The sequence below is a fragment of the Papio anubis genome, chromosome 11, assembly GCF_008728515.1.
Source record: "Papio anubis isolate 15944 chromosome 11, Panubis1.0, whole genome shotgun sequence".
In the NCBI taxonomy this organism is placed as follows: Eukaryota; Metazoa; Chordata; class Mammalia; order Primates; family Cercopithecidae; genus Papio; species Papio anubis.
In genome coordinates, this window is record NC_044986.1 from 86,572,526 (window position 1) to 86,592,779 (window position 20,254).

At 38.2% G+C, this 20,254-nt stretch overlaps 1 protein-coding gene across 3 annotated transcripts in view; it reads right to left on the bottom strand.

Annotated features, from left to right (window-relative positions):
* PARG (poly(ADP-ribose) glycohydrolase) overlaps positions 1-19,228 on the bottom strand; it is a 71,419-nt gene extending 52,191 nt beyond the window's left edge. The window contains exons 1-3 of one of the 3 annotated variants that reach the window (XR_004177010.1): positions 17,911-19,228; positions 12,057-12,214; positions 687-766 (exon numbers count right to left, since the gene is read on the bottom strand). Coding sequence is in view for 2 of the 3 variants with exons in the window: in XM_031652362.1 (XP_031508222.1) it covers positions 687-766; positions 12,057-12,214; positions 17,911-17,952 (280 nt within the window). In the remaining variant the exon portion in view is untranslated. The remainder of the gene's footprint in view (positions 1-686; positions 767-12,056; positions 12,215-17,910) is intronic. The other 2 variants (XM_031652362.1, XM_031652363.1) reach the window with 2 other exon arrangements.
* Between the last annotated feature and the right edge of the window lie 1,026 nt (positions 19,229-20,254).

The following is a 20,254-nucleotide window of genomic DNA, read 5'->3' on the forward strand; positions in this document are numbered from 1 at the left end:
CTATAAGGTAATGGCCATTATTGTATTATTTCATAGATGATAAAACTGAAGCTTAGAGGTGTCAAGAAACTTGACTATGGTCATTCAGCTTCTGAGATAAGAGTGGCAATACTAATCTATTATCACTGGTCATTACTAGTATTTGTTGGACATTTACTAATACTGTCTCAGCTGCTATCAGGTTCTGGGGAAGCAAGAATGTTAAGGTTCAATAGAGGAAGATGGAGATACAAAACTCAGTACAAAACAGTTTTATAAGAACTCCACAAAAGGCTTAGGGGGGCACAAAAGAGAGGAATGGTTAGAAAAGCAATGCGTTAGTTGACTTATGCAAATAAACTAGTGAATACTTCTTTAAATAAAGAGCATCCAAAATTTATTTCCTGGTCAATATACTTTCTCTGGTTTTTATTCGTGAAAATCTTTTGACGTATATTACAGATTTCAGAGAATATGGGTCTGATTTCAGAATATGTAAACCCCGCCCCCCTACATTTACAGCACACATTTATGCTCATACACAACATAAGCATAAAATCTAGGTTATAATGTCGAATCATTACTACTGTTTCAATGTGGTTGGGACAAGAAGGTTTATGTTAAACACAAAATGTTCCTCACATGTCACTTGACTTGAACTGTTCCCATCAGCAAGAAAAATTACAGTAAGAATGAAAGGAATTTACTTTTCTCTGTGACTCTTCTAAAGTAGCAGAAGAGCGTTTTAAGTTTCTCTGGTTTCCTTGATGAACGTCCCTCAAACAACCTAAAAGAGATAAAAAATAAAAGAGAGTGGAAGATGAGTTAAAACGCCTTAATGATTCACAGAACTACATCCATATTGCTACCAAGTAATAAAAAGAAATAATTCTTCCAGAAGACAATTCTGTAATGACAAGAACTGGAAAACTGGTTTAGATTCAAATAGCATCTGGAGAGAACTGAAACCAACTAGAACCAGGCTTCCTCAAAGCTGTTCAAATCAGATGGCATTTGCTACCAACCACATTTCTCCAACCTACCTTCCACCATGGAGAAGGCACCATCTAGCCATCCCAGTCAATTAGGGTCAGTCAGTGCACAGCTACTTTCTCAAAGACTAATAACATTTACAATTCATAATGTTAACTAGGTAGTTTGATAAATAACAAAAACAGTAGCTGAAAAAAATCCTTATCTGAGTGTTTGTGAGGAAAGGAGAGTGGAGGGGAATGGGGGAAGGGACACAGGCAGGTATAACAAGGTATCAGGGCTCAATAATCCTTGTTAATTAAACAACTAGATTCTTTTATGCACTGAATGTCTGTGCCCTCTCAAAATTTGTATGTCGAATCCTTAATCCCTAATGTAGCTAAATTTGGAGATAGGGCCTGTGAGGGGGTAGTAACGGTTAAATGAGGTCATAGGGGTGGGACTCTAATCTGATAGAACTGGTGTCATTTTAAGAAGAGAAGGAGAGTACTCTCCCTCTGCCATGTGAGGACAAGATGCCAGCCAACCTATAAGCCAGGAAGAAAGCCCTCATCAGGAACTGAAGCAGCAGCACCTTGATCTGCAGCTTCTAGCCTCCAGAACCATGAGAAAATAAATTTCTGTTGTTTAAGCCACTCAGTTCTATGGTATTTTATTATAGCAGCCCAAGCTGACTAATAGAGATCCTTTGCATGGTAACCAAAACAGTGCCTACCCTGTGTCATCTAGTTTTCAGCAACCCAGACTTGGATTACTTAATTCAGTTTTCTTTGAAATGACATGGCATTGTTATTGGTAACATATAATTCAATTTATTCTGAGGAAAGAAAAGCAGGGCTTTAAAAGCATTATGACCTGAGTAAGTACTCACTAAGAGATTTCTAACACAAAAGCATGCTTTTGAGCATCAGATCTAGCTTTCCAAAGGCATTTACAAATTATAGAGATTCAGTGGCTATAAATGATGAGGTACTCTTCATCTGCCTCTAGTCATGTGCTCTGACTTTAAAACCAGAAACCCTTCAAGTAAAGTCCACGTTAATAAGTGCTGAAATGGGTCATTGTTTTTCTTGATTACAAGAGCAAGCTTACGTAACTACACTGAGAGGGAAAAGTTAATTCCACGAGAAAATCCTATTGAGCGACTGAAATAAATTAGGAAAAGGAAAGGAAATGCAGATTTCAAATGGTTCCGTTTTCAATGATCTGAAATCTGTATCCAGGGTCAATTTCTGGAAAAACAATTTATATGAATATTTACTTCCTAAAAAGAATACTAATGTAGGCTAGTATTTTAACCAAATCTAAAATCAGATCTCTCTTTAAAAATAGTTTAAGACAGCCTGTGTGATAATTTTTACTTATTTAAAAAAACATATCTTTCTAAAATATTTAATACACATACTCTTATAATCCAGCTGAAAGAAAGGCTCTTTGAGGGTGCAGGTTTCAGTGGCTTCTTCTAGAACAGAGTTTATTTAAGTCAAAATGAAGAAGCCAGATGGCAGTTTAATTAAACATCCTATATCAATAAATACGATTTACTAAATGAATACCTTAGGCTCCACTGCAAAATCTCTTTCTAGGCTCACTATGTAGTACAGGAAAGCAGTATGAATGTAAAAGTAGCCACCACCTTTTCCTAAAGATGAACTGATGTACTATACAATTCAATTAAAGGATAAAAAGTACTTCAATAGAACTATTGCATAGTGAGGGGAAAATGGCTGTTGCTCTTAAGAAATAATTCTCCAAAACATAGAAAAAGTGTCCCTAGCTTCCATATGTGGTCATCTGTGTATAAAATCACATAAAAGGTCACATACTTCACAACCATGATGACAAATTATTAACTTTAGGAGCCTCGTGAGACTGCAGATTTATTATCCTGGCAAGACAGACTTTCCTGGAAGATTTTATGGCTGTTATTATCAATCACTACAAATGAACACCATGGTTTATTTTGCAGGTCCAAATCTTAAAGGTACAAATCAAGCAGAATCTCAATGTACTCTGTTTATTCACTGCTCCAGTCCTAACTTCAAATCACTGTGTAACCAAATACGCTTTACCATCTTCCTGATAGAGCAGGGGGAAGTGCGGGAAGTGTGGTGATGGCTGCAGGGGTAAGAAGTGGAGATAAGTCAGAGGAGATGAAGTAGGTTTAAAATTCTTGTGACAATTCTCAGACTTGACTGTTGTGAAATCTTAAAGTTGTATGCACAGCCACTCAAATAAAATGAATTATCCTGATAGGGAAGCAAGTAAAAATAACATAAATAGACAGGCAAACAGCATGAATGAAAGTCATCCCAGGAGTGATAAACAATCTGAGAGACAGCTTTTGGGGGTGAGGAGGAAAACAAAAGGACTGAGGCTGGAGCCCAAGAAAGGGGTGAAGGGTGAGAAGAAAGATGGGACAGGGAAGACAGAGAGAAGAGAAAGGCTGATAGAAATGGGGTTAGAGACAGAGGGCACGAGAGACAGACACACAGAGAGAAAGACACACACAAACGGGCTCAGAGAGTGAGACCTTCTCATAATCATTAAGCATCACTCCCCGCCCCCACTCCCCCTGTTTAATTTAAACTTCCCAACACTTTTCTTTTTTAGTTTAGATTTTTCAAGTCCTGGGTATGTATATTTGAAGGCACATTTTAGGTCAGCAGTGTGCACACAAACCAGGCCACAATAACTCCTCCGCATGTAGGGAAGACATTTGGGCATTTAATTGAAAGATAATGATAGATTATTAAAGAAATCAAACAGAAAAAGCCAGTCAGGAAACCTTACTTTGTTCTAAACAAAACTGTTTGTATTTTCAAAGACAGAAGTCAGTCAAAGGTCAGATACTTCTTAGCTGGTGTTCTTCTTTGCATACTTATTAAGGAGAAACACAGTTGAATAAAATCTTTCCCTGAATGGAATACTGATAACATTACTGGAATTTTATTCTAGGTATATCCATCCCCACCCCTGCCACAACCCACTATGCCATTTCAAGTTAAGTAATAATCCCATTAGTATACAGTAAATCAAGCCCAAAGCACTACAACCTCCATTTTAAAATACGAGCAAGTGATAATCCGGAACCCAGCCAGAAAGTCATTCCTGGCTCTTCTGTGAGGCACTCTGCCATATGGCCCCAGCAGCATTTTCAATCCAGGGAAGAGGCAGATGTAAAAACCTCCTGGGCTGACCACTGCTGAGACCCACAATTTATCTCTGACCATCTAGTTTCCATGCAAACCCAGAAGCATCAATGCTAATCACATTGGAAGCCTTTATATGAATGTTTAGGACCTGAAAGGCAAGCAGGGAAAAAGGTCAGGGGTATTTAATATAACTAAGCAGGCTGAAAGAACACAGCAATAAATAAAAAAGGGAAGACTTATTCAATTTATTGACGTCAGCCTCCCAACACATAGTCTTACCATTTTTCTTATTCAACTAGCTAGCCATACCTCTTTTGAGATTAAATACACTCTCACACACACAACTCCCCACAGCTAGAAACTATAATCGTAAGTAGAAACTATGCATAAAAGGAAATAACACAATAAAATGCTACATAATCAGCTTAACAAATGGCTCATCAGATTAAGTACTGGATCTTTCAAAAGCTACATGAAAGTGGGGGGACTTTCGGTTGTTTGGCATTTCTGGAGCACTCAGAGCGTTTTGCTCACGACAAGCATTGAGATATAATAAAAGAACACTGAGTTTGAGTAGAAGACAGTGATCAAGTTCCAGTTGTGCTAACAATTCATTTACTCTCCCTGAACCTTATTGTAGAGAGGTTTCCCTACCTAGAAAATTCCATAGACAGAATCAAAGCAAGACATGAAAAGACAGCATCAATGGTGATGTACAATCGTTGTTCCTATTATTTGCTAGCTTAGGCTCATTAAAACACATACCATCTCACAGTGAAAGGCAAGTGCAGATATTCTGGCTGCTTAGGATTCTCTATAACATTGTGGAGACTAACACTGGGTTACCTGCCTTAATTCATTTTCCATGTTCTGGTATCCAAAAGAACATCTATCACCTAGGAAGACAAGAATATGCCTGACTTCAAATCTTCAATGGAACTACTTAAAGTCTTATTTGTGAGAATAAGTATCTGCCGTGTTTAAATTGCCACGGTCACTCTGGACTTACAAATGGCTTTAATTCATTTAATAGATCAATAGTTATTTCTAAAAATAGGTCTAATTTTTTTTTTTTTTTTTTGAGATGGAGTCTCACTCTGTCGCCTCTGTAGGCTGGCAGTGGCCAGGGTCTCAGCTCACTGCAAGCTCCGCCCCGGGTTCACGCCGCATTCTCCTGCCTCAGCCTCCCGAAGGCTGACTACAGGCGCCAATCGGGCCTCGCTAGTTTTCTTCTTTTTTTGTATTTTTTAGTAGAGACGGGGTTTCACCGTGTTAGCCAGGATGGTCTCAATCTCCTAACCTCGTGATCTGCCCTTCTCAGCCTCCCAAAGTGCTGGGATTACAGGCTTGAGCTACCGCGCCCGGCCAATAGTTCTAATTTTTGACTAGCCATGAGGTAAGATTAATTCAGTTCATTCAAAGGGAGACTGTGTAGCAGAATGGTTAAGGGACACAGATTCTCAAAGGAGACTATATCCTGCGTTTGAATCCCAAGTCTACTAGTTACTGTGTTAACCTGGTGAAGTGACCTCCCTCTCTAAACTTCCATCTCATTTTAAAAAAGAGAGTAACAACAATTCCTAATCAATATCTAATTCATATGGTTAATGTGACAAGTAAATGAATTTCAGATAATGCAGAGTAAGCTAAGGTACTTGAGCTAAAATAAGGCATTACATAGTGCCCAGGCAAAAAAAAAAAAAAAAAAAAAAATCAACATTCATTTATATAAAGTAGTTGCATTGTTCTAATTAATATTCCCTTCATTTAAAAATATGGTCCAACCTTGATTCTCATCCATCCCAACATGCTTTCAGCGCTAACTAGCTCAGTCTTCAGGATAAATGACCATGTACAATGAAAAAGATAAATCTGCCATCGCCAAGAAGCCCCAGACTTCCCCACTCAGAAGTTTGGCTGAAAAGCAAAGGTCTTTTAAAATTAAAATATATATTAAAATTGGCCCAGTGCAGTGGTTCATGCCTGTAATCCCAGCACTTTGGGAGGCCAAGGCGGGCTGATCACAAGGTCAGGAGATTGAGGCCATCCTGGCTAACACGGTGAAACCCCGTCTCTACTAAAAATACAAAAAATTAGCCGGGTGTGGTGGCGGGCACCTGTAGTCCCAGCTACTCAGGGGGCTGAGGCAGGAGAATGGTGTAAACCCGGGAGGCGGAGCTTGCAGTGAGCCGAGATCGCACCACTGCACTCCAGCCTGGGCGACAGAGCAAGACTCCATCTCATATATATATATTATATATATGAGACGTACATTATATATATATGTAAATTCTGGTAATTGGTGACAGGAAATTGGAAGTCACCAAAGCCAAGCCTTCCCAAGACATCTTGACCTCTGCTTGTCAGCCATCAAGCACCGGTGGGTCTTTACTGTTGAGAAAAGACAGCTGTCAGCATTGTGGCCTCCCCACAGGACTCTGTGGATTCTATTTCTTCCATAAGAAATAAAATGCTATATGCTAAGTAAGTAAAACAGGGTGAAGTAGACACAATGACAATGTGTCTATGGAGGTGTAATTGGAAAGAAGCTATCCACACTAGCTTTTTTGGAAAAGCCTCAAAAAATCCATGAAATTCCACCCTCAAAATCAAATTACAAAGATTGTCCACTCTTTTTAACTTTGTGTTCAGCTTGATTTCTGACAACTGACTTGTTCTTCCCCTAACTCTTTTTTCTTCTGCACATAAAAGTAATACCTGGGCTGGGCATGGTGGCTCATGCCTCTGAAACAGGTTCTTTATATACTTGCAACTGCAGATTCCAATGCTCTGTGTTTTCTCTCAATTCTACCCCAATTACTAACAAAATCAGAGGTAGAAGCTATGTTTGATTATATGTGGCTTAAAAATAAAACATCTCATAATTCCTAAGACTAAGATATAGTCTGAAAAGTAAAAGACAACAGACTGAGAACAAAGCGTCTAAATTATAGTCTTAGCACTCTGCCACTAACCAGCTCCGTTACTCAAAACAAGTCACTTAATTCTCAAATATCTCATCTGTAAAATTTATTTTCATTCATTCAACAAGCATTTATTGAAGGCCCACAATGCATGAGATTTTGTGAAAATAACAAAGAAGAGGACAGTTAAGATCTCTGCCCCACTGAAATGATTAAATAAGCAATTATGAAGTAGTCTAGGTGGTACAGTAGGAAAAGTAGGAGACAGTAAGGGTGCACATCTGGTTGTACAAACCTAAGAAGTACCCTGGATGCCTCTCTCCACCCATAAACCAACCCTGTCTATCACCATCACTCTGGCTATCCCTTCAAATGTCTCCACACCTCTGTCCCCTCCCCTACACTATCCGAGCTACCACCCTCTATCCTGGTGCATTGCAATAGCCTCTCCAATTGGGTAAACTCAGTTACTCTGGCCCCTCTCTGCTTGATTCCCACATTACAGCCAAAATAAACTTTTGAAAATGTAAAATTGAACACGTGTGCTAGTCTCCCTCTACCCCCATATCTAATCCTCCAATGACTTCTCATTGTTTTCAGATGGCCTAGTGAGACACAGCATGGTCTAGCCTCCACCTACTTCTGCAGCCTCTCCCATCTCCATGTTCCTTCTCACTCTCTGTGCTGCAACCACACTGTCTTCTCTCAGTCTCTGGGCATGTCAGGTCCTTCTTGCGACAGTGCCTTTGCACGTACTCTTCCCCCTGCCTAGAATGCAACCATCTCTCCTTCTCCTTGGCAAAACTCTTATTCACCCTTTTGTACTTAATTCAAAAGTTGCACTGGGCATGGTGACATGCACCTGTAGTCCTAGTTACTTTGAAGACTGAGGTGGGAGGATCTCTTGAGCCCAGGAATTTGAGATCAGCCTGGGCAACATAATGAGATCCAGTCTCAAAACAACAACAGCAAGAAAAGTTACTTCCTTAAGGAAAGTTTTCTTTATTAAATTATATCTTTCTTTAATAAAATGTCATGGTGCTGTGCACCTCTCCAGAGGTACACAGAGGTTAGCATAGGAACCTAGAGTAGCAAACCTATCCTAGCAGATTCTGAGACACCAGAAAAACTGATACGTGAACTGAGTATTGAAGGAGGAATAAAAGCCATGTGGAAAAGAGAAGGGCATCTGTGATATGAGGTTTGAAAATGAGATAATACTATGTAACAGTAAGAACTCAGAAACTGGCTTCTCCTTTCTCTGTAACCTCAAGGCACTCAATATACTGTGGGGAATATTGCAGTTGCTCATGTACATTTGAACTAAACACTGACTAAATACCAGTATCTAAAACTTAGCTACTGTACAAACTTGAAAAATAGATTAAAAACATGCCCCTTGCAACTAATATTTATGTAACCAAGGAGCATATTATATATATATATATATATATATATATATATATAAAAAATACTATACTGTTTGCTAACACTAGGATTTTAAAGAAATTTTCTTAGATAACATTATTTTTCATTCTTTGCTGCCCCTTCCTTAGTGTTGATAGTGGAGAATAATCATATATAATAACAAATTATCATCAATATTTTAATGTTTGAAGGTCATAAAAATATAACCCAAGAATTATGACAGTTTAAGAGCAGCTTATATTCAAGTCCTCTGCTATACTTTCACCTGCCAAACACAGAATAAATGCACTGAAATGTCTAGTTTTTAAATTTTTTAATTAAAAATTTATATTAGGAACTAACCAGCTGAATTCTAGAATTCATCTTAAGAGAGTAACAACATTCTCCAATTTTAAAAGGCTAAAAATATGGCCTTTGGGGCTGACACTCTGATATTGGAGAGAATTGTGAATTCATTTCTCTGCTGCCATGTGGAGTTGTAAGAAAAGCTGCCCATATAAAGTAAGTTGCATTAGAAACAATGACACTCTACCAGCAATGAGCACACCTATCACCCAGATACTGGTCTCTAAATACCATTGTACAATAAAAGAAACCAGGAATCCTTGAGAAAATGGTTGATTCCAGGATTGAGGCATGGAAAATATAAGATGAACTCGGAACAATGTATGATTCCAGAAAGTTAACGCTCAAAAAAAGGATGGGGCTTATCAAAAGAACATAGGAGTCAACCTGAAGGAGCCATAATAGCCAAAGCTAAAATAATTAAAGCAGTAAAATAAATAATACTATTCAATTTAAACTCACACAACGAAATAAATATCCATGAGTCCATTCTGATAGTTTAAAAACGGGGGAAAAGGGATAGCTCTTCCTTACAATGGAATTTCAATTAGCAAATATAGAGGAAGAAAGCAGAAAATTCACAATAGGCAAACACTATGGTAATAATCATTGCAGACAAGATGCACCAATGGATGCTAAAATTAGTAGGGATAAATGTGAGGCAAAATAACATTTGCATAGTGTTTTATCTCTTGGAAAATATGTATTAATCACAAAAGGAAATATATGGTAACTTTACAGTGGAAAAAGCCAGCAGACACTACCTTAGCCAACTGATCACCAGTAATAAGAAGTATGATCCCATTGATACGGTGCACTGAGGACACAGGATCATTTCTGTGGTATTCTGCCAAAAATGCATGACCTCATTCCAATCCTGAAAAAACATCAGCCAAACCCAGATTGAGAATATTCTCCAAAATAACCGGAATGAGTACTCTTCAAAACTGTCAAGATCATGAAAGAAGAGAAAAAACAAGGAACATGCTGGAGGAGACAAGGTAATTAAATGTAACTGGGATGCTGGGTAGGATCCTGGAACAGAAAAAGTATACTAGGAAAACTGGTAGAATCAGACTCGGTGCAGTGGCTCACATCTGTAATGGGAGCCCGAGGTGGGCGGATCACCAGAGGTCAGGAGTTCGAGACCAGCCTGGCCAACATGGTGAAACCCCATGTCTACTAAAATTACAAAAAATTAGCCGAGTATGGTGGCATATTCCTGTAATCCCAGTTACTAGGGAGGCTGAGGTGTCAGAGTCGCTTGAACCTGGAAGGCAGTGAGCCGAGATCTCACCACTGCACTCTAGCCTAGGTGACCGAGCAAGACTCTGTCTCAAACAAACAAAAAAAGAAAGAAAGAAAGAAAGAAAAACTGGTAGAATCAAAATAAGGTTTACAGTCGGCCAGGCATGGTGGCTCATACCTATAACCCAGCACTTTGGGAGGCTGAGGCAGGAGGATTGTTTGACTCCAGTAATTCGAGATCAGCCTGGGCAAAACAGCCAGACCCAATCTCTACAAAAACTTTTTACAAATTAGCTGGGCATGATGCTGCATGTCTGTAGTCCCAGCTACGTGGGAGGCTGAGAAAGACTGCTTAAGCCCAGGATTTCAAGGTTGCAGTAAGCTATGACAGGCCACAGTACTCCAGCCTGGGCAATAGAGTGAGACACTATCTCTAAAAAATTTTCAAAAATAAAATAAGATCTACAGTTAATAATATTAAACCAATGTTAATTTAATTTTACTATGGTTACATAAGATGTTAACACAAGGTGAAGCCAGCTAAGCTTTATACAGGAATCCTTCGTACTATTTTTATAACTTTTCTGCAAGTCTAAAATTAGTTCAAAGTAAAATGTTTTTAAAGAAACTGTATTAAAAGGGCAAATTAAAATAAGTGGTACACCCAGCAAGGTGGTTCATGTCTGTAATCCCAGCACTTTGGGAGATTGAGGCACCTGGGGTCAGGAGTTTGGGACAAGCCTGGCCAACATGGTAAAACCCCATCTCTACTAAAAATACAAAATTAGCCGGGCGTAGTGGCACACACCTGTAATCCCAGCTACTTGGGAGGCTGAGAAAGGAGAATTGCTTGAACCCAGGAGGTAGAGGTTGCAGTTGGCCAAGACTACGCCACTGCACTCCAGCCTGCACGACAGAGCGAGACTCCGTCTTTTAAAAAAAAAAAAAAAAAAAAAAAAGTGGTGTTACTGCATCATTCTACTTTGGAGACAAAAGCAGTATGGCAAACAAAAGTGAGTTTTGTTTGTGGGTCCGCTCTATGACTTTATCTCCTACTCTGCACACTGCCCCACCCTCAGAGGCAGGCTCTAGGTGACCAGGGGCAGTGAAGGGCATTACACACAGCCTGCTGGGAAAGGGGCACAGATTACAGCAATTTCTCAAGTCTCACACTGAAATCAGGGAAGAAAACTCATATATCCTATTCATGGGTCCCATAAAGATAATTCTCAAGTGAAGAAAGAAACAGAGGTGGGGATATGAGAGCAGTGAGTAGGAAAGAAGAAAAAACACTGGTTTGCCAAGAAGATTCTTTACAGTATTTTTGTTTGTGTAGAAGATAGAGAAAGTAGTTACTTGGGAAAATGGCTGGAATCTAAAACTTTATCAATACCTTCACACTGTATTAATTTAGTCAAGTAGTTTGAACATTCTTTTGTTTTTCTTTTTCACACTGATAAATTAATCATGTCTATAAATGGTCAAAATCACCTTTCATTTTTCATCAAAACAATTGCATTTTTTAAGTCTCATAAGACAGCTCATGACTTTATACTCTCATTTTATAAGACTTTTGTAGAAAGGAGGATTTCTCCTCTACCTTTCACAGTATTTCAGCATTAAGGAATATAAGCACAACAAAAGTTCTCATGAATAATCAAACTGAAGAGGCATGTGGAGTCCAGGAACTGGGGAATCATCTGAGAGGACAGAAAGAACATGGGCCCTGGAGCAAGACAGGCCTGAAATAAAATCTCAGTTCTGTGACTTACTAGCTCCTGGATCCCAATCAAGTTCTTTTAACCTCAATGAACTTTAATCACCTTGCCTGCAAAATGGTGAAAATGTCACTTAAGTACTGTAAAAATTAAATAAGACAACGGCATATAAAATGCTTGGCCTATGGAATTCACTCAAAAAATATTATTAGTTCCTTCCACCTTTGTCTTTTTCATTGTTAAAGAGGTGTTTTCTGAAAACATACCGATTGAAGTTAATGTCTGGGTAACTAGAATACTCCGATTTCATCTTAGCATTTCGTCGTGGAAATGTGCAGAAGAAAGCATTAGCTAAAAGACTGGCAATCTGTTCCTGCGACATTGTGATGGAATGATTCATCTTCTGTTTCAGGAGCGGTATTGGCTGATAAAAGAAAGAAAAAAATACAGACGAGAAGAGCAATAATTAGTTTAGCAATTTCGAAAGCAGAGCCACCAAATTGCATTTGCTAAATTAAGGCAGAAATAATTTCAGGCCATTCTTGAATCCTTAAATCAGCAATATTGTTAAAGTCAAGGGCTGTTTATCAGGGATGATTGAGAAAATGTACTTACTTGACAAACTGCAGATTTCTAATCAATAATAATGGTAGTGAAGAAAATATAAAACATTACTTATTAGTGAAAAACAAGATTGCTTCAGCAAGTAAATAAAAACACATTGCCCATTTAATGAAAAATTAAAACAAAAGATGAAACAAAAATATGTAACATTGCTTAAGCTAAATTTTGTTCTTATTTATATTAAAAATCATTGCCCAGGCCAGGCGCGGTGGCTCACGCCGGTAATCCCAGCACTTTGGGAGGCCGAGGCGGACAGATCATGAGGTCAGGAGATCGAGACCATCCTGGCTAACACGGTGAAACCCCATCTCTACTAAAAACACAAAAAATTAGCCAGGTATGGTGGTGGGCGCCTGTAGTCCCAGCTACTCACGAGGTTGAGGTAGGAGAATGGCGTGAACCTGGGAGACGGAGTTTGCAGTGAGCCGAGATTGCGCCACTGCACTCCAGCCTGGGTGACAGAGCGAGACTCTGTCTCAAAAAAAAAAAAAAAAAAATTGGCCAGAATAAACTTTCTTAGTTCTAAATAAAATGATCTAAGATAATTCAACAAAGAAGGCTTTACCCTCTTATTCCAAATTACACTTCATACTGACAATTTCTTTATAAGAATCAAATCTAACTTCATTAAAGTGATTAATAGAACATGTAAAAACCACCATACGAACATGTATAAGTTGTAAAAAGATAGACATTTCTTACATAATCAAACATTCCAAGTCAAAGAAGATATAAGACACTTTTTCTTCAAATCTTTTATATCTAAAATGTCTTCCAGTTATACCACCAAATTCACTTACCTTTTATTGTCAGTATAATCCACACGACCTGAGTATTGTGTTCAGTGGATTTCATTTAGTTCGTAAACCAAAAATAAAATTCCAAGTCCCCCAACCGACTGAATGAACCCCTCCTCTCAGCCATGGGGATTCCAAAGTTAATATGAAACACTAGTCCACACCATGATAGGAAGTGTGGGTCCGACATGCCTCATTATATGCTCCTCACTTTAGAATTCAGCACAAGTGACCAGCATTAACATTAAAACAGAGGCCTTAAAACTGATGAAACAGATTTTTTATAGTAATAAGACACAATTCCAGCCTGACTTGAGTATAGCATCACATGACAGTTAGCAGATCTTGAAATAATTGAAGTATTTTACCCCAAAATATATTTCTTTGACATATTTTGAAATAGCCCTGCAAAGCTGTCTGTTGGGAAAATCTACACTCTGTAGAGAATCCCTATTCCTTTCCAGGTGAGAATTAAGAAAGGGTTTGGTACCTTTTTAGGTCTGATAAAAGCTCCGAAGCCTACTACCTGGAGGTTTCATCCACATGATGAAATCTTGGTCTCAACAAATCCTTATCTTAACCCAGATATTCCTTTCTATTGATTCCAGGTCTTTAGATAATAACTCTTCCAACCAATGGCAAATCAGAAAATCTTTGAATCCACCTAAGACCTGTAAGCTCCCCTTATATGTATTGATTGATGTCTTATGTCTCCCTAAAATATATAAAGCCAAGCTATAGCCTGACCATCTTGGGCACATGTTCTCAGGATCTCCTGGGGCTGTTACAGGCCACTGGTTACTCATATTTGGCTCAAAATAAATCTCTTCAAATATTTTACAGAGTTTGACTCTTTTTGTCAACATATTTTAAATGTTAAAATGGTTTTAAAGACATGATGATAAAATCAAAGACCAACTCCCAGTTTATCCTTCAGCTGTTAAGTTTCAAAATGCTCCTACAGAATATTTAGAGATGCATTTACCTTCTCCCCTTCAGTAAGACACAGAACTAAGAGTGTCGGGTATCTGCACTCATCTCAAACTGGCATGCCTAGAGCAAACTGTCCTGATCATACCTCAGGAGTCGACACCCAGAATGAACCTGAGGAAAGGGCAGGCAAGACAAACCAAAACTGCAGTGCCGAATAATGAATGCTTTTCTAAGTACAGAAGTACACATCATTGCTAGAATAAGAGTTTGCCAGAAAAAAGAACAGATTAAACTTGCAATTCAACTATTTCTCTTGGAAAAATTCAAAGGTAAACAAACAAGCAAAAGGCAAAGAATCTATTTTCACTATGTTATACAAAATTCTGTCCCCTTCAGGTCTTAGCAATCACCATTTCTGAGAAAAATAGAGAGCTCATATTGATCTCCATTTTCCATCCTGTGCATTTATTCACAACCAAGCAACGAGTGTAGAAAAGGTGACAGTGCATCAATGGCTTCAAGCAAAGTGTTGCTTGGTTTTAGTAAGAAATGAGTTTTTAACTACCATTTACCAAATTATTCAGAAAAATGATTTTAAAAATTAATGGTAAATATTTCAGGCTTAATGGACTTCAAACACAAACATTTCTTGTCTCCCAGATAAACAAATAGTATAATTTTAAATAGAGTTAATGATTTCTGCTCTCCTGGTGAGGGGAAATGCCTAAAAACTCATTATTTGGAGAAATGAGGAGATGTAAATCTTATTGTCAAGCACTCAGCTCAACAAAATAAAAGGCTGGTTACTGTGAACCAAGATATTTCAAAAAGTTCCTGACCAAATTTGTTTCCTTTAATTTTCTTTTGATAAATCTAAAATTTACCTTTTAGATTTGGCCTAGAGTACTTCAATGTGATAAATTATTAAATATCAACATATACAATTTAACTTGCGACAAGATGTATTTTGATCTCAAATAAAAATCTTAACTTTCACAGCAGAGGTTGACTTTTCAATAGAGGGCAAAGCACAGAATTAAGATGCTCTCCCCATTGATATGCTAATGGAGAAGAAAGTCATTGGGAGAAGCCAGGACAAAAAGCTGAGGACCCAGGGGTCTGATTTTGGTTCCAAGGGGCTTGTTATAGCTTACAAAGTTAGATGCTTTTGAATAAAAATTTCTCATTAAATGAAATATGGAAACTCTCATATGCATGATGGGAAGAGAAGAGGATTAAATGGCCCACTCCCAAAGGCTACCTACTATCTACTATTGATTATGAACTACATATTGAATTCAAAAGGCATATAATTAAGCACCATGCAAACCAGTGACACAAAGAGGATCTCTCTTTAAGGAGACTATAATCCAGTGGTAAGAGATATATAATGACAACAATTATAAAACAATGATTTGAGTGCTTCAGGAGGGAGGAACCTTGTCTGGGAGGCAGGGAAGGCTTCACAGGGGAAGTAACAGACAGGCATACCTAGGAGGTAGTGAGAGATTTTACTAAGTAAGGAAAGAAAGGAAAAAGAACTAACATGGAATATGATCAAGCAAATAACTTCCAACAGAAACAAGCAGAAGATATGTTTTAAAATATATTTCCCCTGCCCAATAGTAAAACTTATTTCAGACACAATGCATTACTGAGGTGAAATTAAAGTTACATAAAATTGAAAACATCACACTGGAAAACATTTCATGGGTCTCAATTGAAGATGGTATAGTCCAAGAAAGCATCTGGACATGTGTGGGTTGTTTTCTGGTTGCCCCAATGACCCTATTTGTGGTGTTTAGGGTGTCCTAACGACATACGGCAATGGATGGGACCATGATACACATTCAGAAATTGTTCCACCCAAATGTCCACAGGGCCCCTGCGGAGTAAAATGCTAGCAGAACCCTGGCTAGCAGCCATGCAGCAAGAGGCGTTGGCCCTAGAAATAGAAGACAAAGGCAAATTCAAGCACCACTGTGAGAAACACAGGAATAAAATTATGAAGAACAAAACAAACCCTGTGGAGGTTTGAAAATACGTTCACAAATTATTTGATGCTCCTCTCTTTAAGAGGTGGAGTCTTGGGCACGGTGGCTCATGCCTATAATTTCAGCACTATGGGAGGCAGAGGTGGGAGGATCACATGAGGTCAGGAGTTCGAGACCAGCCTGGCCAAAATGGTGAAACTCCGTCTCTGCTAAAAATACAAAAAATTAGCCGAGTGTAGTGGCACACGCCTGTAGTCCCACCTACTCAGGTGACAGGCAGGAAAATCACTTGAACCCAGGAGGCAGAGGTTGCAGTGAGCTGAGATCATGCCGCTGCATTCCAGCCTGGGGGACAAGGGTGAAACTTGGTCTCCAAAAAAAAAAAAAAAAGAGGTGGAGTCTAATACTCCTCCCCTTGGGTATCAGCTAGCTTCTAATGAACACTAAAACAGCAGAAGTGATGCTAGGTGCCTTGAGAAAAATGGGTCACAGAAGACACTGCAGCTTCCTTGCTCTCTCCCTTGGATTGCTTGCTCTGGGGAAGTTAGCCATTACATCATAGGGACAATCAATCAGCCTATAGAGAGGCCAATAGCAGGGCCTTCTGCCAACAGCTATGTAAGTAAGCCAACTTAGAGGTGTGTCCTTCAGCCCCAGGCAAGCCTTCAGATGACTGAAGCCCTGGCTGACATCCTCACTGCAACTACAAGAGAAACCCTGATCCACAACCACTCAGTCAGCTAATCTGCTCCCAAAGTCAACAGAAGCTGAGAGATAATACATGTTTATTGCTTTAAGCCATTAATTTTGACATAATTTGTTATGTAGCAATATAAAATTAATGTACTCCAAACAAAATAAAATACAGGATTCTTTATTTTTAAAAGTTAAGGCCGGCACAGTGGCTCACACCTGTAATCCCAGCATTTTGGGAGGGCAAGACAGACGAATCACCTGAGATCAGGAGTTCAAGACCAGCCTGGCAAACATGGTGAAACACCGTCTCCACTAAAAATACAAAAAGTAGCCAGGTGTGGTGGCACACACCTGTAATCCCAGCTACTTGGGAAGTTGAGGCACAAGAATTGTTTGAATCCAGGAGGCAGTGGTTACAGTAACCTGGGATTTGTGCCACTGCACTCCAAAAAAAGGAACCTTAGCCAGGTGTGGTGGCACATGCCTGTAATCCCAGCTACTTGGGTGCCTGAGGCAGGAGAATTGGTTGAATCTGGGAGATGGAGGATGCAGTGAGCCAAGATTTTGTCACTGCACTCCAGCCTGGGTGACAGAGCAAGGCTCTGTCTCAAAAAAAAAAAAGTTAAGAAAGTATCATTAACTCATTTGTTAGAGAATACATTACTTTGGGGGAGGGTGAGGAAGGAGTGGGTAGTATTAAGCCATTTTGAAAATACGCTATTCCAAATCCATTAGTATGTTTTGAAATAATGAGTGCTTTTTAAAGTTAGAGGTTATTTGAACAAAGAGAGAAAAAAGTCATAGTAAACAAGCTTCAACAGTGTAAACAGAAGCTGAGGAATGGAATGCTGCATTTTTAATGTCCTTTTGTAGTACTCTCTACCCTCTAATCTTTTCCTTAATACAGCAAAATTACCATACTCTTTGGCAAAAACTGTTTCCCTTCTCTTCTCTTCTCTTCTCTTCTCTTCTCTTCTCTCTCTCTCTCTCTCTATCTGTGACCTTGGCCATTCGAGTTTAAGGGAAATTCAATTGTCGGTCTCAGCGAAGCTACTGAGGAAGCTACATCCACTAACCTGGGTGCAAATATTTGGCAGACAGAGTGCAATTTTCACCATATCAGGCAAAATGGACTGATATAAATGTTGAGCTTCTGCTTCTTCAAGTACCTGAAAACCAATAAAATAAGTTATGTGAATAATAATAACCAGTAAATATAATAACCGATGAATATGTTTGTCATGAAATTAAATCACATATCTGCTTTTCATGGAACCCCATAAAGTGGCACACTTACCAGCATCACCAAACACATGTAAAAATACATCAACAGGTGTATACAAATAAATTTACAAATTTATTTCCAAATGTATATTTGGCATTAAGGCAATTCACCTTAATGCCCTCTGAAAAAACTTTAAGTATCCCAAATATCAAATATCCCTCACACAGCATTCACAATAAAGTAAAAACACTTGCAAATGGAAAACAGTACATTCTGCCCTTGGTTATATCAACTAGAAACTGCTAGACCACGAAGGACTCTCTTAGAAGCCCCCAAGGACCCATCTAGCTTCAACGGTCTATAATTGAAGAAATCTCCATAAAAGCCACATTAATTACTTCAGAGCATCCTCTGTGGGTCAAATCTAATCTACTGGTAACAAACAATGAGGTTTCTGATGGTCTTAGAATTTCTCTTTTCTAGACACCCTCGGAAAGTGAAAACCACCATTCCCATATCATAATTTGAAGCACAATAAAGATGCCATGCATGGTCCATTTTTGTCTTTTATAAAATTTCCCATCACTTTAACACCTTTTAATCTAATTTCTTTCTAAACATCAGGGTATTTCTTTAAAAGTACTGGAAATGACAACATTCTTAATTTAGAGATACTACATATATAGTCTGGACTGAAGTAAATACTTTATCTACTTGAAATCACATTTTAACTACAAGAGGCCTCAGTTATAATCTAGTCTGATCTTGTCACTACTGGAGAGAAAGCTGAGGCCAAGGAGGTTACCTGATCATCCTACATTGAGGTCAATTAAAACTAAATCAGAACAAGAACCTAAGTGTTCTGGTCTTTATGCCACAGCTCTTCCTACTTCCCTATGTGACCAATGTTTGGAATCGATGAAGAAACAGACTTTTGACAAAAATCAGGAACTAAGCAGAAATAAAGGTAAAACCATTTGTTTAGCTGCAGCTGGATAGGGTATGTGTATAAACAGAAAAAGTAACAAAGATTATTTGCCCTGATTTTGCCAGTAAATTCTAACACTAAGAATTTTCGTTATACCAAAACTCTAAAACCCAAACTATGTTTACTTCTCTTTTAAAATTAAGATGAGTAAACATATTCAGAATGAACAGAAGGATATTTGTAATTCAGAGAATTTGAAATTCAATTAATCATAAGCATATAGAAAATTAAGTAAACAAAAGACAATTATTAATTCTGGAGAAAACAAAAAGTTTTGCAAGAGAGGAAAAGCAATCACAGCCCATGTATGACTAGTGTTTATACTATCCAACTGAAAAAACAGACTACTGATGTAATTGAAATGAATTTGAAAACTATAGTGAGAAAATGGGGAGGTAGAAATGAGGTTTGCATTTATAGAGGTGGAGAAAGTGAGAATAAGAGCTAAATCCTAATCTTCTAAAGGGGGACTTGTTTTAAAAAGAGTTTAGAGTAAGTAGTCAAATGACTGCCTCTTTATAATCTGCCTCCTTAACTCTGTTAAAAATAAGAAAACTAAATTTTAAAAAAATTATACTTTCATAGATGACATTCTACTATTTTAGAGGTACACACTAAAGATACTGGCTTCTCTACACCTGAAAATGTATAAAATACAAATACATTAATGGATTTGTTTAAAATATTCAAACTCTTCCCGTTTATAATTTATCTTTTTTTTTTTTTTTTTTTTAAATAGAAACAGGGTCTGCCCAGGCTGGAGTGCTGTGGAATGACTATAGCTCACTGTAACCTTGAACTCCTGGACTCAAAAAATGTCTTCCTGCCTCAGCATCCTGAGCAGCTAGGAATACAGGCCTTTTTGCTTTTTAAAACTATTTATTCTGAAATAATTATGGTTTCACAGGATGTTACAAAAATATTACCTCTCACCCAGTTTCTCTCAATGGTTACATTTTACATTACTATAACATACTAAAAACCAGGAATACCAGTACAATGTGTATCATTCTATGCCATTTTATCACACGTACATGTGTGTAATCACCACCAAAACTAAGATGCAGAACCATTTCACTACAATAAAGATCTCATGCTACCCATTTATAGTCACACTCAGCTTCCTTCCTCTCACTATTCCTAACACCTAACACCCATTAGTTTGTTTTCCAGCTCAAAAATTTTGCCATGTTACCTAAATGGAAAC